We start from the raw sequence: 27,863 nt of genomic DNA, 5'->3' as shown, positions 1-27,863 counted from the left end.
CCGCGGCTTTGGACGCGGGACCAGCCTTGTCACGTGACCTACGCCCCAGCTTCTCTCAGGGATGGAGCCGGAAGAGGGGACGCCCTTGCGGCAGCTGCAAAAGCTGCCGGCCGAGCGGGGCCCGCAGGTGAGGGGGATCTCTGAGTAAGCGGCGCGGGGCCGGGGCTTTGGGACGGTCCGGCTTGCGGGTCAGGCCTGGTGCGACCCACACGCCTTCGCAAGCTCCCTAGGGAAGGGAGGAGGAAGGGGCGTGATTTCGAGTGTTCGGTCCCCGCCTCCTCTGGGGAGTCTGGGAGGACAGGTTGAGGCGCCACCTCTGCGCCCTGGCCTAGAGGTGCAGCTCCAGGAGCTTTTCGCGCAGAAGCGCCCGCCTCAGACTGGGCTTTGAAAGCTTATGACGTCAAGTCGGTGTTTGCTGCCTCTTCGCAAACATTTTCTTCATTCATTCAACGCAAACGTACCTGGCAGCGAGCACAGTGCTAGGTGCTGGGAATACTATGTGGCGTAGACCGAAGCGGACCCTGCCCCCACGTTGAGGGTACTTCGAAGGAAGCGAAATAACTGGGAGAGTTACTTTAGTTAGAGTCGTCCCAAGAGGTGATATGCCCATTGACTTCCAGTCTATCAAAGAACCTGGCTTGTCAGAATCTGGAAAAAGCAACCTCATTCATTTGTTCAGCCAGTTTTTCTTTGAAGTCTGCCATACATTAAGCGCCCGGATGGGATGAGGTAAAATGGTGAGTGAGACAGCCTGTGACCTGGTGGAGCATCTTTTTGAGTCCCAATTTTGGTCTTCCTGTTTCCTCTATTCCGTTTACACTGGAGAAAGTGTGGGAGAGACAGAAAGGAATTAACTTACTTCCTGCCAGGATCAAGGGAAGAAGAAAAAAAAAACAACACCCGAATTCTTTTCTCTGATTTTGCAAGTGAGGAAGCCGAAATGTCCGCAGAAATTTTGGGTTACTTGTCCAGGGTTGCCCAGCCAGTAAGTGACAAAGCTGGAACTTATACTCAGATATACTCAGATCTGTTGATTCTGAGTGTTTTGTTGGCTTTTGGCTCTCCTTCTCTTCATTCTACACATTTAGATAAGACCCATAATCTTTACTACCATATATGTTGATGACTCCTAAATCTCTAGGTCCAGCCAAAAATTTCTTCCTCTATGATTCAAGAACATAAACCCAAACCAGACTCTCTTCTCTGAGTGTTAGCCTTCTGCCACAGGTACCTCAAATTCAGTGTGCCCTTGCGTGAGCTCTTCTTTCCCCCTGGACCTACTCCTCCTGTAGCCTCCTTTTCAGTTTGTGGCACCACCACTTTCACCCAGCCACTCAACCTGCCATTCTAGGTTTCCTTCATGGCCTCTTTCACATCTCTTCTCCCTTGTCCTCAACAGTTTAGGCCCCTTAATCTTTAGCTCCTTAACTGAAAATGGAGGCCTGTAGACTCACCCTCTCTCTTCTTCTCTTACATCTTCCAATCTGTTAAATATATGGAAATATAATGCAAATATGTGAATAGGATTGTTCCCGGTTGAGCACAGATTGAAGTCTAGGCTCTTTTGCTTTGTATACAAGGCCCTTTTTGGCTTGGTTTCACCCACCTCTCCAGCCTTGTCTCATGTCACTCCCTCACCCCCGAAATAGCCTGCTATTCCCTAAATCAAGCAGTGTGATTTTACAGTTTTCATCCTATGGATATGCCGCTGCTTGTGTCTAGAAATGCCCTTCTCTCCTGCTTGCCTGGCAAACTACTCATCCGTTTAAGACAGCCTTTTCCTTGCTTCCTCTCTGAGCTCCTTTATACCTTCTATATACTTTTATTATGGCCCCATCATTCTAAATTGTATGTATTTATATGTTTGCCTTTTTCTAATGGACTAAAGCTCTGTTAAGGTAGGGCCTTACTTTATTTTTCTCAGTTTCCTTGTTTGTAAAATGGGAATAATAAAATAGTTACTTTAGAGTTGTACTGAGGATCAGTCCAGAGCATGGTACCTAGTTAGGGCTCCATAGTGCTAGCTATGATAGTTTCTTTGCCATTAAATAAGGTCATTTCCATGTCCTTGTTTAATAACTGGAATGAAGTGTTCATTACATATTTGTGAATGAATAACGTATTCTAAAAAATATAATGCTTTTCTTTTTCAGTTTGGCTTCTGGGTTTTGCTTTAGCAGGGGGACGATATAGGATAAGGTGTAGAGAATTTGAATGAATTCAAAATTGAGTATGTTGGTTGATTTATGGTTAATAAAAATTAGTTTGTATAGTATATTAGCCACCATTTGGAAACAGTTGCTTGTGTTCTGGTATGCGTGGTGTTAGAGGGAAGGAGTTATCCGTTAAAATGGGATGGAATATGATCTAGGGGAAAAGAGTTGGAAGACTTGTTGCTTAGATGTCATTTCCAAGTTATTTGGTTCAAATACTCGTCTTGTAAGATACGAATATCCTCTGAGAAAGATAACCTTATTAAATGTTAAGTGCCTAGAATAGTACTGGCATTGTGTTATCTCAGTTAATAGATGTTGAAGGCATTGATTGCAGGAGGAGGAGGAGTGATAATAATGAGAAGAAGAATGGTAATGCGGGCTTGCAATGTCTACATGTCTTTGTACATTCCAGGAAGGTGCCAAATGATTTGCATGTATTCTTATTCAATCTTTACAACAAGATTACGAGAATAGATGATATCCTCATTTAGCACTAGAGGAAACAGACTCAGAAGATTTAAATCAAACTTAAAAATACTGAAACTGGGATTTGAACTGATAGTTTTATTCCAAAATTCACAGTCTTATCTCACTATGTTCAGTTATACATGTGTTAGGCTTTCCATTGCTGATACGAAGATACTAGTAGAATAGAAAGGAGTGTAAAAAAAGGAAAAAATTACTGAAGACTTTCTGGGAATACAGAAAAGTAACAGCTGAGCTGGGTGTTGTGGTGCTCGCCTGCAGTCCTAGCTACTTGGGAGGCTGAGGTGAGAGAATTGCTAGAGTTCTGGAGTTCAAGGCCAGCCTGGGCAACATAATGAGACCCTCAAAAGCAGGCATCCCCAAACTTTTTACACAGGGGCCAGTTCACTGTCCCTCAGACAGTTGGAGGGCCGCCACATACTGTGCTCCTCTCACTGACCACCAATGAAAGAGGTGCCCCTTCCTGAAGTGTGGCGGGGGGCCGGATAAATGTCCTCAGGGGGCTGCAGTTTGGGGACGCCTGCTCAAGAGGAAAAAAAAGTATCAACGTTACAAAAATGGAGGCAAAGCAAAATGAAGCTTATAGGCCTACGGTAAGGGACTTTGATGTAAGTCCTGTCCTTTGGTCAATGCTGTAAATATGGTATCTTTTATATGTATCTTCTTTTCAGTTTTTTCATTATGTAATTTTTATAACAAAATTATTTTAGTTTCTGAAGGTCGACATAATAATAGAAAGCCTAGGATTTTTATGAGATTTAATTTTTAATAAGAATAATCTTAAAAGTGGTTTATACATTTTAACTTCAACTGGTCTTGCAGTTAACATGAACATCTCCTAACATTTGTTTGCTAAAAGGAAGATAAATTTGTTTTATCATTTTACTTATAAGTACATTTATTTCCCTTTTTCTTGCTAGCTTCTTCACAAAATAATTGATGGCATTTGTGGTCGAGCTTATCCTGTGTACCAAGATTATCACAGTGTTTGGGAATCGGAAGAATGGATCCACGTTTTAGAAGATGTTACCAAATTTTTCAAAGCTGTAGTTGGTAAAAACTTACCCGATGAAGAGGTAACTTCTCTGCACATTTCTATAACTTTAATAATTAATGCTGAGGTTTCTCTTTGAGTTTTTTTAGAGCACTGTATAATACAAGGGCCATCATCAATAAAAACAAATACCTCATAATTGTGGATGGAAAAATCTGTGGAAGTCCTAGGTTTTTGCAGTTTATTTTTGGTTGTTTTTACTCTTTTAATTGTGAAACATTTAAAGCCTGCAGAAGAAAACAAGAAGTTATATAACTGTTACCCACGTTTCCATTACCACAGTTAAACGGTGTTAACATTTTGCAATATGTGTTTGTTTCAGAAATAAAGCATTACAGAGACACCTAAATTCCCCTATCCCTCACCTGGATATCCCACCCTTACCTAGAGATCAGCATTCTTGAAGGTGGTGTTCATGTTTTGTGTTATATGTTGTATGTATGTTTGAATCTTTTAGTATATTGAATTATTTGGGGGTTTTAAGTGTATAACTTGTAAATGTAACATATGTATGCACTTGTAAATTGTTTTAAATGCAGCATTTTGTTTTACATTGATAAACATGGATCTAGTTTGTGTATTTAACTCCTTTTAGTATTTGATGATAGGAATTACGTAAGATTTATCTCCCTGCTAACAGTTAGTCATTGCTTCTCTTGTTATTACAGGCAGTGCTGCTATAAACATTCTTTACTACGTGTCTCCTTGTGCACAGTCAGACCTGCTTTTCCAGGGTAGATATCTTGAAGTGAAATTGCAGGGTCATGTGATATCCTTCTTCCACTGAATTGCTCAAAAATCATTTGAGCTTATTTGCGTAGGTTGCTCACTTTTCTAAAAATGGAGTTATGTGTGTTTGTCATACTGATTTGGATGATATTCTGGATATGAGCTCATTGTTAGAAATATGTATTTTAAATATCTTCTGTTATGTGCTTGCCTTTTTACTCTCTTAATGGTGTCTTTTGGTGAAACAACTTATGAAATTTAACAAGTCCGCTCTGTCAATATTTCTTTTGCTGGCTAATACTATTAATGTTTTGTTTCAGAAATATTTGTGCTGAAGACATGAAGATTCTTGGATGTGTTCTTGTAGAAGCTTGATTGTTTTAGCTCTCACATTATGTCACTGATGCATTTTGAATTAGTATTTGTGTATGGAGTGGAGGTCAAGTTCAAAATTTTCTACATGAATATCTAGTTGACCATTTATTGAAATAACCATCCTTGCACCACAAGGTTGCTGTGTAGCCTTTATTGTAAATCAAATGGCCACATATGTGTGCCTCTGTATCTGTACTCTTTAACATCTTCCATTAGTCTGTTTTTGTATATTTGCCAATCCTACATTGCTTTGATTACTGTAGAATTAAAGCTAAATTAAATTATGTCTTGATATCTGGTAATAGAACATCTTCATTCTCATGCTTCTTCAGGATTGCCTTGGCTATTATATTTTCAGATAACACTCTAGAATCGACTTTTCAGTGTTAACCTAAAAAATTGCTGGAATTTTGACAGAGATCACACTGAATTGCTAGATCATTTGTGGGGAGAATTGACATCTTAACAACATTATCTTTCCAAGGCTATGAACATGGGATGATAGCCCTCTATTTATTTAGATTAGCTTTAGTTTCTCTCTCATATTTTGTAGTTTTCAGTGTAGAGCTCTCACAAATATTTTTTATTTCTAAGTGATGTTTTTGATCTTTCATTTTTCATTAGTGTTTTGCTAGTATGTACAAACAGTTGATTTTTATATATCTTGTGTCCCACAGCCTTTCTAAATTTGTTTACAGTGTCTAATTGTATATAGATTTTTTTGGGGGGAGACAATTGTATATAATCATTTTCTTTTTCAACTTTAACATCTTTTACGTATTTTTCTTACCTTAGTGCATTGGCTAACACTATCAGGCAATGTTTCTTTTAAAAAAGCAGTGATAGTAGACATATGTCTATTCCTAACCTAAGGGAGAAAGTGTTCACTATTTCACCATTTAGTGTGTTAGCTCTGTGATTTTATAGATCTCCATTATCAGACTAAAGAAGTATCCTACAATTCTAACTTTGCTGAGAATTTTTAATCATGAATGGATATTGAATTTTATCAAATGCTTTTTCCCTGAATTTATATATTTTTTTATTTTGTTAATGTGATTTTCAAATGTTAAACTAAGGCTGCACTGCCCAAATAAACCCCACTTGATCATGATGTATTACTTTTATGTATATATGTCTCTTCATTTGGACTGCCAATACTTTGTTTAGGATTTTCGCATGTATATTTTAGTGATACTGGCCTAGGTGTGTGTGTGGTTTTTTTGTTTGTTTGTTTGTTTTTGTTTGTTTGTTTGTTTTTAGCTTTATTTTTCCTCCCTGTAATACTCTTGTCAAGGGGTCAAGTTTTGTTCTGGCCTCATGGAATGAATTTGGAAGGATTTTTTTTTTTCCTCTTCTTGTCCTCAGGAAGAGTAAGTGAGATTGATATTATTTATTTATTTAGTGTTGCTTTACTTAATTTTCACACGTGTAGAAATTTTTTGATTATCTTTTCTCATTAGTTATGACTTCATTATTACACAGTAATAAATATATAAACAGTATTTCAGTTTTTTGAGTCTGTCGTGGTTTGCGAAATGGCTCAGCATATGGTACATTATGGTGAATGTTGCATATGCATTTATAAATAATGTGTATTCTATAGTTGTCGTATGTAGTATTCTATATATTGCTAAGCTGAAGTTGAATATGTTTTTAAATTTTTCTATATCTTCATTGATATTTTGTTATTTCTTTCTGTCAGTTATTGAGAGTTGTATTAATACCTCTAATTGTGAATTGGATTTATTCATTTCTTTTAGTACTGCCAAGTTTTGCTGCTTTATATATTTTGAAACTATGCTGTTAGGTACACACGGATATACGATTGTATGTCTTTTTGTTGAATGGCCTTTTTACTGTCCTTCTCTACTTGTTGTAAGACTTCTTGCCTTAAAGGCTACATTGTCTGATATATTAATATAAGTTGAGTACTCATTATTTGAAATGCTTCGGACCAGAAGTGTTTTGGATTTTGGATTATTTTTGACTTTGCAATATTTGCATTATACTCACCAGTGAAGCATCCCTACTCCAAAAATCTGAAATCTGAAATCTCAGCTATTTAAATGAGTACTTCCTTTGAGCATCCTGTCAGTGCTCAGAACTTTCTCCGTTTTAGGATTTGAGATACTCACCCTGCGTGGCTGTATTGGCTTTTGTGTTTTCCAGGTGTATTCATTTTTGTGCTGCTTCTTCCATCAGTCCTTTTTCTTTACTCTTTATTTTGCAGAAATTTGTTAAAACCTATTTTCTGGTTACTCATTCTCATCTTATTCTTTTTTATAATTACAGAAGTATTTCTTTTTTCTTTTCCTTTTACTGTTGTTTTAAAAGACGTGTAAAAGGAGAGTGAAATTGTGTTTTTATGTTTTAAACAGAAAGCCTCTTTTGCCTATTTTTATTTTTATAGATACTTCAGCAATTGAATCAGTTGAATTCATCTCATCAGGAAACTATCATGAAATGCGTGAAAAGTAGGAAAGATGAAATCAAACAGGCTCTGTTAGGAGAAATAGTTGCTATTTCCTCTGCACAGCTACAGGATTTTGATTGGCAGGTAAAGGTAAGAATCTATTTATGAGTATGTGTATTTTTATTTCATTTTTTAGATGCAGAGAAATATCTTATAATATTATATATTTAAAATTTGTCATTTTGGGAATGTATTATCCCAAATAAATATCAAAGATAGTTTAAATTACATCTTGCATTAATTTGGGCATAAGTACACTACAAACATCCAAACCAAATATAATAATATTACATTGATAATAAATTCAATTAGATCTGTAAAGCATTAAATGACATAAGTGATGGGGCAGCATATAGTCAACATATATGTATGTATATGTGTGTGTGTGTATATATATATATATATATATATATATATATATATATATATTTTTTTTTTTGAGACAGTTGTGCTCTATCATCCAGGTTGGAGTGGTTGGAGTGCAGTGATGTGATCTTGGCTCATTGCAACCTCTGTCTCCCAGGTTCATGCCATTCTCCCGCCTTAGCCTCCTAAGTAGCTGGGACTACAGGCACATGCCACCACACCCAGCTAATTTTTGTATTTTTGGTGGAGATGGGGTTTTGCCATGTTGACTAGGCTGGTCTCGAATCCTGGCCTCAAGTGATTTGCCTGCCTTGGCCAAATCCTCCTAGAGTGCTGGGATTACAGGCTTACAGGTGTGAGCCACCATACCTGGTCAACATGTATTTTTTGACCACAACTTTCTAGACTTTATAGCTTTCTTAAAACTGGTAAATGTGATTCTTCCTCTAGGAGGAAAACCTATAAGATATTAAAACATCAGTTTTAAATACATTTTGGAGAGTCACTATCAGTAGGGTTTATAAAGAACAATTCCAGACCAACTTTTTGTCCTTATAAGATACCTAGACTAGTAGCTGAAGAGGAAACGAATACATCGTGTTTCTTGATTTTTAGCGTGACTCTAGATTAAGTGCCTTATATTGTGTATCTAGATTAAGTAGAGAAAAATGTGGGAGGATAACAGGTGGGTTCATAATCGGATAAATAACTACCCAAGGACAGATGAATTTATATTAGCTAAGAAGTCTCTGTGGCTCTGGTCTTGGCCCAGACACAAAACTAGAGAAAGAACAAGCATGTAATGTGACACAAAGTTCAAAATTATTTCACAGCCAATTATAATCAGTGACCAAATGAAGCAAAATTACATTAATCAGGCAACCTAAACAGAGGACTTTTAATTTAAATCTTTATTTAAATTTTATAAATTTAATTTCAATTTCAGATTTTATATTTTTATAAATATAAAAGATAAGGGAGGCCGGGAGTTGTGGCTCATGCCTATAATCCCAGCACGTTGGCAGGCTGAGGCTGGTGGATCACTACAGGCCAGGAGTTTTGAGACCAGCCCGACCAACAAAGCAAAACTGAATCTCTACTAAAAAAAATACAAAAGTTAGCTGAGCATGGAGGTGTGTGCCTGTAGTCCCAGCTACTTGGGAGGCTGAAGCACAAGCATTGCTTGAACCCAGGCGGTAGAGGTTGCAGTGAGCCAAGTTCGTCATGCCACTGCACTGCAGCCTGGGCAACAGCGCAACTCTGTCTCAGAAAATAATAAATAAATAAAAGATAAGGGAGAGATGTTAATAGTAGCATATATGAGAAATATTTAGTTATTTTAGTTTATCAAAGTATAGCTTCATTAGTGTTGATTCAGGCTCATGTTTTGTGGGTAGAAATGCAGTTCTTCATGCAAGAGATAGTACTACTACATTCTGTTTTCGATGATGACATCTTTTTAGTGTAATATAATCTTTTTAGTTCTGGCTGCCAAACTTTCCTTAAGAGAGATTTAAGGAAATTGGATTCCAACTAGAAAAGAATGACTAGGAACTTAAAATCATGGTGTGTGAAATTGCTTTGAAACACTGAGACCATGCACCTGGAAAAGATTAAACCTAGTGGAAACATGACATTTATCTTTAAAATGCTAAAAGTCATAGGGGGGCTCTATGACTTTGTGGCTCCAGAGACTAGGAGAAGGCCTAAGGTATATTATTTGCAATAAGATGGGTTTCAATTCAACCTAGGGAAGGACTTTTTAACAAATAGGAGTATCTGGAAATGATTGTAACCTTTTCTCCTGGTAGCACATGCCTTATCATTGGTGGTATTCAAGCATAGGCTGAAGAAACATTTATTGGAAATATTGAGAAGAATTATGCATGAAATAGATAACCCGAAGCTGATACTTCCAGTTTTGGGGTGAGAGAATGGAGGAGCTATGTCAAGATTTGATTCTGTGTGTATGTACCGCAAGGGAGATCCTTTGAGGTTGTTAGGGAAGATGTCTCTTATCATTGCACAAATAATTTTTTTGCAAGTGGTAGCATTCTAAACAAAGGTTCAGTTTTTTTGGATTTCTCTGACTCAGATTCCAGGAAAATTGAATTTTTCTATGCTGTCTGCCAAGGATGCTGTAGTGCTCGTTTCAAAAAGTATTAGTATTATAAATATTTGGTTCTTCCAATTTCCCTAGGATATACTCCAGAGAAGGAAATTAAGAAGTGAGGTAAATGTACAGAGTGTTTCTGTCCAGTGGCTATAATTGAAAATGATATCTTGATAACATATTTATCAGTAGTGTGGTAGATAGTTAGCTGAACATGGATTAAGCATCTTTTTTTTTTTTGAGACAGTCTTGCTGTGTCGCCAGGCTGGAGTGCAGTGGCGCAATCTGGGCTCACTGCAACTGCTGCCTCCTGAGGCCAAGCAATTCCTCCGCCTGGCTTCCTGAATAGCTGGCACCACAGCTATTCGTGCCACCACACCCAGCTAATTTTTGTATTTTTAGTAGAGACGGGATTTCACCATGTTGGCCAGGATGGCCTCGATCTCTTGAGCTCGTGATCCGCCCGCCACGGCCTCCCAAAGTGCTGGGATTATAGGCGTGAGCCACCACGCCTGGCCCGGATTAAGCATCTTAATTTCTGAGAATTTACCAATATTTTTGGTCTCACTTGTCTTTGCACATGAACTTTTATCTTCTTGGTGCCTTTAATCTTCCTTAAGAATTCTCTATGTTTTTTGCATGTTAGACCTATTCAGTACTTCCCAGGCATGCCTCTGATCTAGATATCAGCTTCTGCCACAAGATTGCTGATTGGTTGTCTTATTTTCTTACCCATTTCCTGTCCTTTATTTGCTCTTCTTTGTCTTTCTATTCTTCAGATATGTTTTAGCATGAATTTAATTTTTCTTTCACCTTTCTCTATACTTAACGGCAAACAGCAGTACTTTTAAAAAATCTGCTGCTAACTAACCTCTGATGCATATTCATTATAGTTCTTTGTTATTAATTGCTATTTTTCTAATTTTAAACAGCTTGCACTTTCCAGTGACAAGATTGCTGCATTACGAATGCCACTTTTAAGCCTGCATCTAGATGTAAAAGAAAATGGTGAAGTAAAACCATATTCTATTGAAATGAGTAGAGAGGAACTGCAGAATCTAATACATTCCTTGGAAGCAGCATATAAGGTATTTGCCCTAATTTTGTCATATGATTTTAATGTTTAAGGTTTTTGGGTTTCATTGAGTTGGAGTCTTGCTCTGTTACCCAGGCTGGAGTGCAATGGTGTGATCTTACTCACTGCAACCTCCACCTCCTGAGTTCAAGTGATTCTTGTGCCCGAGCCTCCTGAGTAGCTGGGATTACAGGTGCCCACCACCACCACACCTGGCTAATTTTTGTATTTTTAGTAGAGATGGGGTTTCAGGCGGCCTCCCAAAATGCGGGGATTACAGGTGTGAGCCATCACGTCCAGCCAAGTGTTTATGTTTTGATGGATACTCCTAAACTCATAGTTCACTTTTAGTGTTTTTTCTCCTGATGTTTTATGTTAATTAAGCACATAAAGTACTTTGTTAATATGTTCTGAGCTCTAGTTTTGGATATTAATTATAACTTGTAATGTTCAATTACTTAGTTTTGAGCATAATATATTAAGTAATTTTTGAAAGAATAATAGTGCTGTTCTAACAGCTGAATTTCTTTTGCTTCAATGCTCATTAATAATAAAACTAAAATTTTCACCTTAGAATCATAAAATTAATTGATTGTGAAGAGTTTTTATGATTAAAAAATTATGATCCTGATAAAAAGTGGCTTTATTAACTGAACTAATAATAAAAAATTGCTTTTATGATCCTCTAAGTATGGAAGACAAAATATGGCTTGTAGTTATTATGACAAAATCAGGTTGAGGCAAAACAGAACTAATGAATGTCCAAAAACTTCATGTTTACAGTGGAGTGGCTAAATAACAGTAACCACTCCTAATGTTTAATACATGAGAAAAATAATATTTAAACAGTAGAAACTGTTGTTGTGAGGAAGAATAAAAATAATTATCTTTGTATACATATGTTTCTTTGTTACTGCTCATTGTTTTCTCTAGTGATCTCATCTCAGTGATTAAATTTCTGTGATTCTTACCACCTCTGTTGTCCCACTATTCAATCTTCTTGATCCTACTTTTTGAAATCTCTGATGAACTTCAGCTTCTCTCTGCACTCTGCATTTGCTGAAACATTTGAGTGCTTTGATTACTCGTCCACGTGCCTATTAACGAAACAAGCAGCCCAGGCTTTGCAGGATGGCTGAGTGGGGCTACATGTGTGAAGGATGCATGTGGTAGAACCTGGTATAAATGCTAATAGATTCTGAACCATAGATTCTGGCAGGCATGTGTCATCAGTTACTGTGCATTGTACTTGCTTGTTATGAGTTCTCCATGCACTTTTTCAGAGATTTGAAAACATTTAAATTGGTATATATCAGCATCAGTCTTATATAACCTGATATTTTCTCCTCAATTTGTGTTTTAAGGTGGTCCTGCAGTTGAAATAACTGGAAATGATGAATACCAGTGCTATCAGATGTTATTGCTCCAACTTATATGGCAGAGTGAATACTGTGTGTTCAGAAACGCTGCGATATCTTGACTCTTACACCAGGCTGAGAAAGCGGCAGTGTTGATATTATAAAAGATAAAACTTTATCAACATTCCTTAACAGGAAATTACATGGTTGAGAGGAAATGCATAAAATGAAAGATGAAAAATCCATAGTAGCAGTTTATATTTTCATGATTGTTTTGCTTCATTTATTAAATATATGAGAAATCTTTGGAGATACACAGTTTTATTGAAAGCTAAAAATAAGTTCTAATGTAATGTAAACATATAAAGCACAAATATACTTGAATACTGCTTAAAGAATTATGTGAATAGCAACATATATTATGGATATATAATTACTTTGTGATATTTTTAAAAATTAACTTTTTCAAAGAATGTATTAGCTGCATATATAACTCAGGAGATTCCATATCTTTCTCATATTTCAGAGGAAAGTTATAAAATGTAAAATTTCTTAGAGAATATCTCTGTCGGAGACAAGAACAAATACTCTAAACTTATGTGAGCAATTTTGAGTTTATGAATTCTAGAAACTAAAATCTCTAGAATATAGAAAAATGAAAGTAACATTGTTACTTCTGCATTTCTATGTTTGGGAAACATTGCTCTGAGAAAAAACAGATGTCATTGTGCAGTGTGTATATTATTCAAATATCAGATTATGTACAGGTCCACTTTTGTTAATAAACTCAATATTGAATACTTTTGGATGTTAACAGATTCATTGGAAAAACAAACCATTTGTAACCTCAGTTAACTTTAAAAACAAGTATTCTGAGCAAATGAAAAGTGTCTTGTTTTATTTTTATATATTGCTGTATTTTAAATGACTCCAAATAACTCAGTAGTTGTACATAATTATATATAACTCAATAATACATAATTAATAGGTGCTTGCTATTTGCAAGCCATATGGCTCATTAGAGCATCAGATTATTCTTTGATGCATCCAGAGCAATTATTACATCATACAGATGAGGATAGGCTTAGAGTTTTAATATCTGAGTGTGATCTAAACAGTGCTACTCAAAAACTGCCGAGAAGTACAGTTCTGTCTGTAAACTATTTGTAACAGATCGGTGATTTAATAAGGAGCTTGGGCTAGAAAGTGTTATCAGTATACTGCTTTCTTCATCGAGAAATTTTGGTTTAAAAAAATTTATCAGCTGAAGCAAACAGTGTGCTTAGTGCGCTAGTTGATTTACCTTCTTATGCAAGTTCTTTGTTATTATGGGCCAGTAACGGTTTGTAGAACAGCACTTTGAGTAGCACTCATCATGAAGTCTCTTCTAAATTTCAGCTTCCCATGCAGTATCTTCTTTACAAGGAAAACATCTTGCTGTATTTAGTCTCCCTCTCACCACTTGGAAACACTCCATTAGCATATTCAGCCACTTTATTGAAATTGAATCTGTATACTAAATATTGTACATATTAAAGGTGTGCAATGTCATGTTTTGACATATATACATCCATGAAAATATCACCACAACTAGGATGATGAGTATTTGATCACTCCTGAAGGTTTCCTCTTTGTCCTCTGTAGTCCCTGCCCCTTCCATTCCCCTCGGGTAACCACTGATCTGCTTCCTGTCACTACCGATTGTTGCGATTTTGAAAGTTTAGTGTAAAAGAATCAGGTAGTATGTGCCTCTTTTTCTAAAAAAAAAAGAAAAAAATCTGACTTCTTTTAGCATTATTGTGAGTTTCATCCATGTGGCGTGTATCAGTAGTTTATTTTTATTGTTGAGAAGTATTTATGCTATAGAGTTCTGCCACAGTTTATTCACCTATTGATTGATATTTTGGTTGGTACAAGTTTTAGGCATTAGAATACACAATTTCTTGCATACATCTTTGAATGAACATATGCTTTTTCTTGAGCAAGTACTTTAGAATGAAATGACTTGATGATATGGTAGGTTTATTTTTTCAAGATACTACCAAACTTTAAAAAAAATTTTATTTGAATAATTTTTGGGGGTACAGGTGGTTTTTACACAGATACGTTATTTAGTGGTGATTTCTGAGATTTTAGTGCACCCAACACCTGAGCAGTATACTGTACCCTAAATGTAATCTTTTATCCTTCATGCCCCTCCCAACCTTCTTCCCTGAGTCCACAAAGTCCATTATATTACTCTTATGCCTTTGTATCCTCATAGCTTAGCTCCCACTTATAAGTAACAACATATAATACTTGGTTTTCTATCCTCGAGTTACTTGACTTAGAATGACTGCCAAATTTTTCAAAGTGATTTTACCGTTTTGTATTTCCATTGCAGTCTACAAGAGTTCCAGCTCCATCCTGCCAACACTTGACACTGCCAGTCTTTTACATTTCAGTTATTTTAATATATATGTGTCTCACTGTGGTTTTAACAATATTTAACAAATTTTCCTAATGACCAGTGATGTTGAGCATGTTTTCATATGTGTATTTGCCATTTATACATCTTCAGTGAAGTGTCTGCTCAGATCTGTTACTCATTTTTCAACTGGATTTTTTGTTTTCTTAGTATTGTGTTTTGAGAGCTCTCTTATTCTGAATACAAATCCTTGATCAGATGTATACCCTGCAGATACTTCTAATCTGTGGCTTATCTTTTCTGCCCCAAGTAAACCTTATATTTTTTAAAGCAGTTTAAGATAAATATTTAAAAGATAGTACAGAGTTTGTATATTATTAACATTTCACATTAATACAGTGCATTTGTTATAGTGAACTAATACTGACACATTATTGTTAAGTAAATTCTAGAGTTTATTCAAACTTTCTAATTTTTTCCCTATTTTTTTTCCCCCAGGATTCTATCCTAGGTAGCATATTACATTTAGTTGGGATGTTTTGATGACCTTGACAGTTCTGAAGAGTGGGTGAAATAATTTGTAGGATGTCTCTGTCTATTGGAATTTGTCTGATGTTGTTTTCTTCGTGATTAGACTTGGGTTACGGATGTTGAGAAGGAAGATCACAGAGATAAAATGCCATTTTTATCACATCAAATCAAGGGTACATACTGCTAGCATGATTTATGACGACATTAATCTTGATTACCTGGCTGATGTACAGGTGTCCTCACTGTTAACTGACTCTTCATTTTCCTCTTTTCCTACTATACTTAAGGAAATCACTGTAGTTCAGCCCATACTTAAGGAGTGGACAGGCGTGCTCTCTCTTTTTGGGGTTGGAGTATCTATATAAATTGTGTGGAATTTGGTACGTATTTGTCTCTTTTCTACTATTGAGATTTCTACTGATCAGTATGGACTCATACTTTGTGTTATAATTCAGTACTGCTTTGTTACTCAAATTGTTCTAGGCTTGGCCATTAGGAGCTCTTTCACTTGGCTCCTATGTCCCTTTGACAAAATCCCCATCAATGAGAGTGGACTTTTTATTTTTTTCAGGGAAACGGGGTACATCTTTTTCCTTTTATCTTGGGAAGTTATTTCCTTACTCTCTGGCGGTACAAGATGCTTCAGGCTCATCTTGTGTATTTCCTGCCCAATCCTAAAATCAGTTATTTCTCCAAGGAGCTCTCCTTTTATTGAAGAATGGTGTTAGAAACCAAGCTAGGTGTGCTCCTTGCTACTGAGGTATTATTTCTTTAAGGCCCTTTCGGTGCTGCCAGAACTAAGAAATATGTGCATGTGTAGTAACCTGTGTATATACACATGCCCATAAATATTTATATGATCATACATGTCTATATTCAGCTAAACAAGCTCATATTGATGTCTGCAACTCTAATCCATTACATGGATTATTCTAGCGTCCTATCCTTTCTTATCTACAAATTTTAATTCCCATGAGAAACGAATTAGTCCATTTGGAGTAGGTTTCTGTGTATGATGTCAGATAAAGGTTAGGTTCATTATTTTACATGTGGATGTTCAGTTTTCACATTACCATCTGTCGAGACTGTCCTTTCCCTATTGTGTATTTTTGGCACCCTTGTAGAAGATCAGTTGACTGGATCATCTTGATGTACTTCTGGGTGCTCTATTCATTAGTCTACATGCCTATTTTTATGTTACTACTTTGCCGTTTTTGATTTTTGTAGTTTTTTTCATACATTTGTAGGCCCCTGTCAGGAAGTACGAGGCGTTCATCTTTGTTCTTTCTCAGGATTGTGTGTGTGTTTCTAGTAGGGGTCTTTGTGATTCCTTTCAATTTTGGGATTGCTTTTTCCTATTTCTGCAAAAAATGCCATTGGGATTTTGATAGGGATTGCATTGAATCTGTAGATTTTTTTGAGTAGTGTGGATATTTCAAAAATATTAAATCTTTAATTTATGACAAGTACTGTCTTTTATTTGCGTGTCTTCTTTAATTTCTTTCTTTCTTTCTTTTTTCTTGAGAATGAGTCTTGCTCTGTCATCCAGAGTGGAGTGAAATGGCACAATCTTGGCTCACTGCAACCTTTGCCTTCTGGATTCAAGCGATTCTCCTGCCTCAGCCTCCCAAGTAGCTGGGATGACAGGCACGTGCTACCACACCCAGCTAAATTTTTGTATTTTTAGTATAGATGCGGTTTCACCATGTTGGCCAGGCTCGTCTTGAACTCCTGACCTTGTTATCCTCCCTCCTGGCCTCCCAAAGTGCTAGGATTACAAGTGTGAGTCACCCACCAGGCCCTTAAATTTCTTTTAGCAATATTTTGTAGTTTTAAGTATATAAGTTTTCTGCCTCTTAGGTTATGTTTGTTTCTAAATATTTCATTCTTTTTGGTGGTATTGTAAATGGGATTTTCTTAACTTTTTTTTGCCTTGTTCATTTGTAGTGTATAGAAATGTAACTGATTTACGTATGCTGAATCTGTATTTTGCAAATTTACTGAATTCTTTGATTCTAACAGCTTTTTTAAAATAAGGTTTTCTACATATAAGATCATATCATTAACGGACAAAGATAATTTTAGTTATTTCCTTCTGATTTGGGTGATTCTGACTTTTTTTAATTGCCTAGTTGTTCTAGCTAGGACTTTCAGTTCTATATTTCAGAAGTGGTTAGAGTAGACATCTTGGTCTTCTGTTTGATCTTAGAGAAAAAGCGTTCAGTTTTTCACTAAGTATGATGTTAGCTGTGGGTTTTCATATGTGGCTTTTATTATATTTAGATAGTTTCTTCTATTTCTAATGGTTGAAAGTGTTTTTTATCATGAAAGGGTGTTGATTTTTGTCAAATGCTTTTTCTGAATCTATTGAATTCATTCTGTGGTTTTTATCCTTTTCGTTAATGTGGTGTGATTGATTTTCACATGTTGAACCATCTTTGCATCCCAGGGATAAATTTCACTTGAACATGGTGTTCGATTTTTTTAAATATATTGTTGAATTTGGCTTGTTAGTGTTTTGTTGAGGATATTTGTACCTATATTGGTAGGGATATTGGCATATGGTCTTTTTTTGTCATATCTTTGTCTGGGTTTAGTATCAAGATCATGGTGACTTCATAAAATGAATTTGAAATTGTTCCCTCCTCTTCAGTTTTTTTGGAAGAGGTTGAGGAAGATCGAGTTCAATTCTTCTTTAAGTGTTCGGTAGAATTCTTCAGTGAAGCCCTCTGGTCCTTGGCTTTTTTGTATTGGGAGATTTTTGATTACTGACTCAATCTTGCTGGTTGTAAGTCTTCATATTTTCTATTTTCTCATGACTCAGTCTTCACAGGTTGTGTGTTTCTAGGAATTTGTCCATTTCTGTTAGGTTATCTAAGTTGTTAGCATAGTAGTCTCTTATAGTCCTTATTTCTGTGGCATCAGATGTAGTATCCTCTGTTTCATTTCTGCTTTTTAAAATGTTAATTGTTTTTTGTTCGTAGTCTAGCTAAAGATTCATCAATTTTGCTATTTTCAAATAACCAACTCTTAGTTTCATTGATTTTTCTTTTGTTTTTATATTCTATATTTATTTATGCTTCAATGTTTATTTTTTCCTTCCTGCTGCTAACTTTGGGCATCATTTTTTTCTTCTTTTTCTACTGGTTGAAGAGTATCTTGTTTAATTTTCATTTGTCAATTTTCTAGTTTTTTTCTGCCATTGATTTCTAGTTTCATTCCACTGTGGTCTAAAGAGATATGAGGTATGATTTCAATCATCTTAAATTTGTTAAGAGTTTTGTAACCTACCGTGGGCAATTCTGAAGACTGTTCCATGTGCTGTTGAGAAGAATGTGTATCCTGTTGCTGTTGGATGGAATGTGCTGTATGTGTCTGTTAGGTCTATGTGATCTATAATGTTCAAGTCCTCTCTTCCACTACTGATATGTCTGGATGCCCTATTACTGAAAGTGGAGATACTGAAACCTACTAGTATTGTGTTGCTGTTTGTTTCTCCTTTCATTTCCCTCAATGTTTGATATATTTGGATACTCTGATGTTGAGTGCTATGTATATATCATTGTTAGATCTTCCTGGCGATTGACCTTTTTTTGTTGTTGTTGTTGTTGCTGTCGTTTTGAGACAAAGTTTCCCTCTTGCTGCCCAGGCTGGAGTGCACTTCCTGATCTCTGCTCACTGCAACCTCTGCCTCCTGGGTCCAAGTGATTCTCCTGCTTCAGCCTACTGATTAGTTGGGATTACAGGCATGCGCCATCACGCCTGGCTAATTTTGTATTTTTTAGTAGAGACGGGGTTTCTCCATGTTGGTCAGGCTGGTCTCAAACTCCTTATCTAAGGTGACCCGTCCACCTTGGCCTCCCAAAGTACTGGGATTATAGGCGTGAGCAACTGCACCTAGCTGACCATTTTATCATTATGTAATATCCTTTATCTATTTCTGCATCTGTGTTGTCTTGTGCAGATTCCCAATTAGTGATTTGTGGGTTTATCAGATGTCTATAATCTCTTCTTCCTTCTGATATCAGTCTGTAGTACTGCAGAATTTCTGGACTGTCACAAACAGCCCTACTCTTTTGTTCTCAGCTGCCTAAAGGTTCTAGAGTTTTCTAGGTTCTGTCAGTACTCTGAGTCAGACAGGAGAAAAATCAGTCTCTTGGGAAGCCCTAAAACATCAGAACATTGGATGCATGCTCCACTATTCTCTACTCCACTCCCAGTTCCCAGGAAGAGACTACCAAGTTGTATCACCCTCCACTGTACTGCAGGTCCTCTGGAGTGACAGCAAGCAGACCAGCTTTCTTCTGTTCTCAGGGGCCTCCAGGCATATAGAGTATTCCAAGTTCTGTCCATAATCCCAGACAGAAACCAGTCACTTGGGCGGCTCCCGCAAAGCCAGAACGCTGAAGTCATGCTTCAAGTCCTCACTTCCCTGGGAGAAGACAGGAGTTGGGAGTTTTCTGCTGGTTCCATGCTGAGCTTTGGCGGTGGACTACGGTGAGTGAATGCCACAAATGTTCCTTTTGGAGATGTAGCTGGTTTTGTGTTCTTTTAAAGTACAGATGCGTCTTAACTGGTCTCTGGATTACTTGCAAAAGAAATTGGTCTGTATGTTGTCGACTTCAGATCTCAGGTAGTCAAGGACTTCCTATTCTGCAGTCTTGCTGATGTTACTCCATTTTGCAATTCTAGGAGCAATGAATGAGAGTTGTTGCTTAGAATTCTCAGCAGCATTAGGTATTGTCTGTATTTTGGATTGTAGCTATTCTAATAGAGATGTAGTGGTATCTCGTTATTGTTTTAATTTGCAGTTCCCTAGTGACCAAGAATGTTGAGCATCTTTTCTTATGGATGTTTCTATCTGTACATATTCTTTGGTGTGGTGTCTATTCAGACATTTTGCTTATTTTTAATTAGGCTGTTTTAATGTTGATTTTTTTTAAATGTTGATTTTTAAAAGTTCTTTATATACTTTGGATAGATGTTCTTTATTAGACTTGTGTTTTGCAAACACTTTCTTCCAGTTTTGGCTTGCCTTTCCATTCTTCAAATTGTCTTGAAGGGCTGAAGTTTTAAATTTTGAAGAAGTTCAATTAATTAGTTCTTTTTTGGATCATGCTTTTGGTATCATACCTAAGAAATCATTGTCTAACCCAGATTAACAAAGATGATCTTCAAACTTGTCTTTTAGAAATGTTTCAGTTTTATATTTAATTCTATGTCCTATTTTGTGTTAATTTTTGTATATGGCATACGGTGTGGCTCAAAGTTCACTTTTTGCTTGTGAATATTTTGTTTCAGCCCCATTTGCTGAAAAGGTTCTTCTTTCTCTGCTGAACTGCCTCTGTGCCTTTGTCAAAAATTAATTGTTCAGGACAGGCGTAGTGGCTCATGCCTGTAATCTCAGTACATTGGGAGGCTAAAGTAGGCAGATCACTTGATGTCAGGAGTTCGAGACCAGCCTGGCCAACATGGTGAAACCCCATTTCTACTAAAAATACAAAAATTAGCTGGGCATGGTGGCACATCCCTGTAATCCTAGCTACTTGGGAAGCTGAGGCAGGAGAATTGCCTAAACCCAGGAGGCAGAGGTTGCAGTGAGCCGAGATCATGCCACCGCACTCCAGCTTGTGACAGAGCGAGATGCCGTCTTGAAAAAAAAAAAATCAAGTGTTTGCATACATGCAGATCAATATCTGAACTCTGTTCTGTTTTGTTGATCTATTTGTCTATTTTGATATCTATACCATGCCATCTTGGTTACTGTAGTTTTTTGATAAATCTTGTAATCTGGCAATGTTAGCCCTCCAACTGTGTTGTTCTCTTTCAAAGTTGTTTTGGTTCTTTTGGTCATTTGCATTTCCACATGTATTTTAGAATCTTTTTGCTTGAGGGTTTATAATATATGGCAGATGAGAAAACTGCTATCCTGCTTATCTTTGTTTCTCTTTAAATAGCATGTCCTTTTCTCTGTATGCTTTTTAACTTTTTTTTTTGCCATGGTTATGTGCAATTTGATTGTGATGTGCTTTGGTATAGTTGGTTGGTTGGTTGGTCTTGTCCTTGCAGTTTGTTTCTTGAATCCTTAGGTTTATAGTTTTCATCTAATTTGGAAAAATTTCATTTATAGTTTCTTCTTTTTTTTGTCCCTCCCCACACTACACATACATTGGGCTACTTGAAGTTCTCCAATTGCTCACCAATACACTTCATTCTTTTATTTTCTTCTGTGTTTCATTCTTATATCTTTAAGAACAGTTATTTCTTTTACATTGTCTAATATGCCATTAAATCCAGTGCTTTTTAATTCTCCAACATTGAAGTTTTGATCTATAGAAATTCATATTAGTTTTTGTTTTTGTAAACATATTTTATATCTATCTAGTTGTTTAAACATATGGCATATATTTATAACTTTCCAGTCTTAATTTTAACAGCAGTGTTAGTTTTGATTGACTAGTCTTCTCATTATGGAATTTGTTTTCCAATTTCTTTGCGTGCCTAGTAATTTCTGATTGGGTGCCAGACATGATGAATTTAACCATATTGGCTGTTGGCTATTTTTATATTTCTATAAATATCCATGAGCTTTGTTTTGAATTGAATACAGTTAAGTTACTTGGAAACAGTGATCTATTAAAATCTTGCTTTTTTGATTTGTGAGGCAGATCCAAAGCAGTGCTCAGTAATGGGCTAATTATTCCCTATCACTGAGGCAGGACTGTTCTGAGTACCTACTGCCTTGTGAATTAAAAGATTTTCGGATTTCATCATTGGGAGCAGGCACTATTCCTGGCAATGTATGAGAACCAGACCCTGTTCCCTGTAATTTCTTCAAGTGGCTCTTTTCCCTGCCTTAAGTTGTTTCTTCACATGTACGTACTGATCAATACTCTGCTGAATACTCAAAAGGGCAATCTGCTCTAGGTTTCTGGGGTGGTTTTTCTCTACAACTTCCTCCTCTTAGGTTTTCTCTCTTGTGAATTCTAGCTGCTTTGGTCTTCCTGGACTCTCAATTGTGCTTCCTCAATTCAGGGAGCCCTCCAGGCTCCCCATGGGTTCCTCTCTCTGAACTGTGATCCAAAAACTCTGTCAATGAAGTAAGCTGGAGCAGTCGTAGGCTGCACCTTTTTTGTTTCTTGTCCCTCAGGTATTATAATCCTTTGTTCCCTGATATTTGGTGTCTTGAATACCAGTGCTTTGCGCATGTCAGGGAGTCGGGAGTGGGGGCAGGTGGCTGTTTTTGTTTTTGATTGTTTCAAGTGATAGTGTAAATCTTTTACCTGTTTTTTAAATAAATTTTTATTTCAATAGCTTTTGGAGTACAAGTTTTTTTTGTTACATAGATGAATTATATAGTGTTGAAGTCTGAGGTTTTAGTATATCCATCACCCAAGTAGTGTACACTGTACCTTAGTAGTTTTTTATCTCTAGCTCCTCACCACCCTCCCCTTTTCAAGTCTCTAAAATCCATTATATCACTCTCTATGCCTTTGCATACTCATAGCTTAGTTCCTACTTATAATTGAGAACATATGGTTTTGGTTTTTCACCCCTGTTACTTCACATAGAATCATTGGCCCAAGGTCCATCAAAGTTGCTGCAAATGCCATTATTTTGTTTCTTCTAATGGCTCAGTCATATTCCATTGATGTAAATATAACACATTTTCTTTACCCACTCATTAGTTGATGAGTACTTAGGTTGTTTCTACATCTTTGCAATTCTGAATTGTGCTGCTATAAACATACATGTTAAAGTGTCTTTTGTACATGATGACCTCTTTTACTTTGGGTAGATACCTAGTAGTGGGATTGCTGGATTGAGTGGTATATGTACGTTTAACTCTTTAAGAAATCTCCATACTGTTTTCCACAGAGTTTGTACTAATTTCCATTCCCATCAGCATGTGTAAGTGTTTCCTTTCCCCCACATCCAGGCCACCATCTATTGTTTTTTGGCTTTTTAATAATAACCATTCTTGCATGGGTAAGGTGGTATCTCATTGTGGTTTTAATTTGGATTTTCTTGATGATTAGTGATGTTGAGCATTTTTAAATGTTTTTTTGGCCATTTGTATATCTTCTTATGAGAAATGTCTATTTATGTCCTTTGCCCACTTTTCAATGGGATTGTTTGTTTTCTTTCTTGGTGACTTGTTTGAGTTCTTTGTAGATTCTGGATAGTAGTCCTTTGTTGGATGCATAGTTTGCAAATATTTTCTCCCATTTTGTGGGTTATCTGTTTACTTTGTTGATTATTTCTTTTACTGTACAGAAGTCTTTTAGTTTAATTGGGTCCCATTTATTCATTTTTGTTTTTGTTGCATTTGCTTTTGGAGTCTTAGTCATGAATTCTTTGCCTAGACTGATGTCTAGAAGAGTTTTTCTGATGTCATCTTCTAGAATTTTATAGTTTTTGGTCCTAAAGTCCAACTCAATATCCATCTTGAGTTGATTTTTGTATAAGGTGAGCAGTATGTATTCATTTCATTCTTCTACATGTGACTTGCCAGTTTTCTCAGTACCATTTAATAAACAGGGTGTCTCTACCCCAATTTATGTTTTTGTATGCTTTGTGAAGATCAGTTGGCTGTATATATTTGCCTTTATTTCTGGGTTCTCTATTCTGTTCCATTGGTCTATGTGTCTACTTTTATACCAGTAGCATACTGTTTTGAGAGCTATAGCCTTGTAGTATAATTTGTTCTTTTTGCTTTGGATTGCTTTGGCTATTCAGGTTCTTTTTGGGTTCCATATGAATTTTAGGATTGTTTTTTCTAATTCTATGGAAAATGATATTGGTATTTTGATGGGAATTGCATTGAATCTGTAGATTGCTTTGGGCACCATGGTCATTTTCACAATATTGATTCTGCCCATCCATGAGCATGGGATGTGTTTCCATTTGTTTATGTCATCTGTGATTTCTTTCAGCAGTGTTTTGTAGTTTTCCTTATAGAAATCTTTTACCTCATTGGTTAAATATACTCCTAGGTATTTTATTTTAGTTTTGGCAGCTGTTGTAAAAGAGAAAATACTGTACTTGTTAATCCATCTTGATTGGAAGTATAAATCCATGTCATTAAAATTTTAGGTTAAGAAAAAATTTACCTATGTTTTATTCTTACTCTAATATGAACTGAATGCCTGAGAGATGTTGTGAACAGTTAATTATAAAGTAGTATACATATGTTAATTCTGAAGTCATTAGAGAAAATTAGAAGATAGAATACAATGTTTGTTTTATCCCTGTAACTATAGCTGATAAGATTGAATCTTAGAATTAGGGTCAAAAGCTGTGCTATATCATATAGCATTTTATTTTCTGCCTAGGGTTATTTAAGAAAAAGCATCCTAAAAATAGTTAAGACCCTTTTAAAGGAGAACAGATTCAAACAATAATCTCTCCTTACAGATACAGAGTATGCAACTGGTAGGCTGTACTGCACAGACAGACTGATCTGTAGCTTGTCTAGCAAAAGCTATTCAATCTTGTGATGACCTGCCTTACAAACTCAAACATAAGTTATTGATAATAATGTCACATATTCCTGTGATAATTGAAATAGCTAATATTTGTTTAACATTGAGGTATAATTATCTTCTAATAAGGCTAAACTTTTTAAGACTTTTGTTTTCTTTGAAAAGGGGGTTACTTCTCTAGCTAATACCTATTTTGAGAATGATACGATAATATTCATAGACTTAACGTCCAGCCAAGATTGGCATCTCCTGCTACTGATATTTTCTATTTAGGATATATGATAAATATCTTATTTTTCTTTCAAGGAAACTCTGAGTTTAGGTGAAGTATTGTCTTTTATTTAAATGCTACTAGATGCCAAAGTTAACTGGTTTAAAAGTTGATTTATTTTTTAGTAAGTTCTCAAGAGCTGCGCATTAGTTGTACATGGATTTGTTGTTGTTTAATTTAGGGTCTCTTTGTTTTTTCCAATGTAACATATCTTCATTCATTTATTCTTAGATTGAAAACCACATAACTTACTTCTTATAAAGTCTTAAATGTGAAACCAAGAAATTTAATCAAGCAGTGAAAACATTCTCTGAATGTAGACCATGATCTCAGTTTCTTCCATTTTTTCCCCAAGTAGAAAATTGACTTCTGCATTAGAAAGCTAAAACATATTAATATTTTTAAGTTAAAGGTTTAATATTATCAGAATATAATCCAAAGAGTAAATAAAGTTAAATTTTAATTAATTAGATATGAAATCATCTACTGAATTGCAGTATATTAGATATACTGTTTCTTCTTAAATAAAACAGCTTAACAGTTAAAAAAAAATACGGGCTTGCCATACTTGCATTCTCTTATGCTTTTAGGTCTTACTTGCTTATTTATATTTTTACAGTAAAATAGTAATTTAAAAAGAGGGTAGAAAAGTTCTGTAGTCACTTGGGCTTCTTCTAGCTACATTGTTTTGCAAACCAGTTTCTCCTTTGGAACATCTTTATAATTTAAGTCTTTAAAAATGGTTTCAACTCAAACACTAACTATTTCTATATTAGAGAAGTTTTTATAGTATATTATGTTAATTTTTTTTTTCACATGCTCCACCCCTTTACAGTATATTTTAAATATTATCTTTGGATTTCATTTCTTTCTGTTTTGTAAGAATCATACTATGAGTCACCCAGATAAACTCAGTTTTTCTTTCAGTACTGTCTGTATAATGGGATTGTATAGTACAATGTACATTAATGAAAAACACATAGTATACATTCAGTGTACATTTTCTTTCAGTAGTATTTGTTTTTCATTAATGTACCTATTTCACATGTGTATTGAAACTGAACATGTTGAAGCTCAACAAGAGTTTTTGATGAACTCTGTTTATATTATGTACAGTTAGAATGTCTAAGTGTAAGGCAGAGTGTGAGCTTTAGAGTTGGGTATCTGGCATGGTCACTTACTTGGCAAACTCTTTTTGTCTGCTGAACTTCCATATCTCTGTGCACAAAATGAGAAAAACAAAAATCTCATAAATTTTGGATTAATTTCTCACAAAACATCTATGAAGCAAATTCTAATGTTATCTTCAGAGGAAGAAAAATGGCCAAGCTGAATAGCACCACATGTAAGCACATGGGACATTCTGCACAACTGGCAGAGCTTCTGGCTTCTTCAAGTCAATAGCATGAAAGAAAGAGAGAGGGGAAATGTTCTAGAGTCAAAGAGACTTAAGATACCTCACTTGAAAAAATAACTCTAAAAAGGCATTTTGGAGGCAATTGGGGCAATATGAGTAAAATTCATTAAATAATATCAGGGAGCTATTATTTTTTTTGCTATGATAATGGTATTATGGTTAGGTTTTCTTAATACTCATAATTAACAGATTATGAGCATATATATATATATATATATGAAATCACATAAGGGATAAGATTTACCTTGAAATACTTTAGAAGAAAACCCCACAACTGATTAAATGAAGCAAGTATGACTTAATAGTTGCAGACTTTTGATAGTTGTGGAATCTGGGTGATGGTTATGTTTGAAATGTTTCAGAATTCAAAAAAGAAAACTAAAGGAAATTATACAGTAGACTCAGATGTGAAATAAGTGGGATGCTAGTGACATAGGTACAGTGACTGGGCAAACACATATATTCCCAGGTGCCTAGAGTAGAACTCTCTTGCATGCCGATGTCTGACAAAAAGGCTTTTATCCGGGCGCTTTCATATTCACTTTGTAATTATTGTGAATGTGTAGATATGCTGGTTTGCCCTAATATGGTTTATTAAGTTGGTCTCCCTCTAAATCGTAATTTTCTCTGAAGCTGAGAAGATTTGTTTGATATTTTTACTCTGTCCTTTTCCCATTGCCCTTGCATGATTACTATTCAATGATTGCTGAATTAAACATTACTTTTCTTTGTTTAGGAAGATGCTGAATGCTAAGCACCCATCTTACTCAGGCTTCTTATTGACATGGCAAATTCTAAATGTATTACATATACATGTGTTCCTTTTCTAATTAAAAAAAAAAACTGATGGGCATTTATTTCTCCCAGTATGTAAATGGTCTCTGGAAATAGTAGCCAGTGTAGGATGCCTCAAATATCTCTCACTCTGCAGGCCAAAGCTCAGCTTTTAAAGTGGTAATTCCCAGTTATTTTATTAAATGGATGTTAAAGTCATCCCTGGATTGGAGTTTAGACTTTATTGAAAAGCTATTCTACCAACCACCAATTACTGGATAAATAAAGTTCATGCTTTTGGTCTGTTCATTGTTTTATTGTCAACACATTATTTCTCAAGGGAGAGGATGAATTTGGAAGTTGGAGGTCTTCAAATTAGGGAAGCCTGACAAATAGGCCAACTCTAATATTCATATTTACAGTGGAGGTTTTAAAAGAAATTTGACATAATATACTGCACAAATGGATGCCAATAAGTCAGTTTTAGGTATTATTTTTGAATACAAGGAGACTATTCATTTCTTCTTTTCTAATATAAACACTCCATATGTGTAAATGTTTGTAAGCCATGTTGTTATCTTAAAGAATATTTTAAAAAAATCACGAAGTGGTACAGAAACAAGCTCCTGGAAAAGTGCTGGTATCTTTTTTTCTTTTCTTTCTTTCTTTTTTTTTTTTTTGATTTTTGGGTAATCCTGAAAAGAATTTCTTCCAAATAAAGAGATGTAGC

The 27,863-nt window shown here is 35.7% G+C and overlaps 1 protein-coding gene across 3 annotated transcripts; it reads left to right on the top strand.

Annotated features, from left to right (window-relative positions):
• COMMD8 (COMM domain containing 8) lies at nt 1-27,436 on the top strand. 3 transcript variants are annotated; one of them, XM_010344201.3, is made up of 5 exons: nt 1-127; nt 3,623-3,778; nt 7,274-7,420; nt 10,748-10,903; nt 12,255-27,436. In XM_010344201.3, exons 1-5 carry the CDS (start codon nt 62-64, stop codon nt 12,273-12,275), a joined length of 546 nt encoding a protein of 181 aa, XP_010342503.1. In that variant the 5' UTR covers nt 1-61; the 3' UTR covers nt 12,276-27,436. The 3 variants fall into 3 exon arrangements, with proteins under 3 accessions (XP_010342503.1, XP_003933698.1, XP_074252190.1); XM_003933649.4 differs by having other exon boundaries at nt 3-127; nt 7,274-7,426; XM_074396089.1 differs by lacking the exon at nt 1-127 and adding an exon at nt 200-737 and having other exon boundaries at nt 7,274-7,426.
• The last annotated feature ends 427 nt before the right edge of the window (nt 27,437-27,863 follow it).

This window comes from Saimiri boliviensis, chromosome 3 (genome assembly GCF_048565385.1).
Source record: "Saimiri boliviensis isolate mSaiBol1 chromosome 3, mSaiBol1.pri, whole genome shotgun sequence".
Lineage (NCBI taxonomy): Eukaryota > Metazoa > Chordata > Mammalia > Primates > Cebidae > Saimiri > Saimiri boliviensis.
This window is presented reverse-complemented; position numbering and strand designations above follow the sequence as displayed.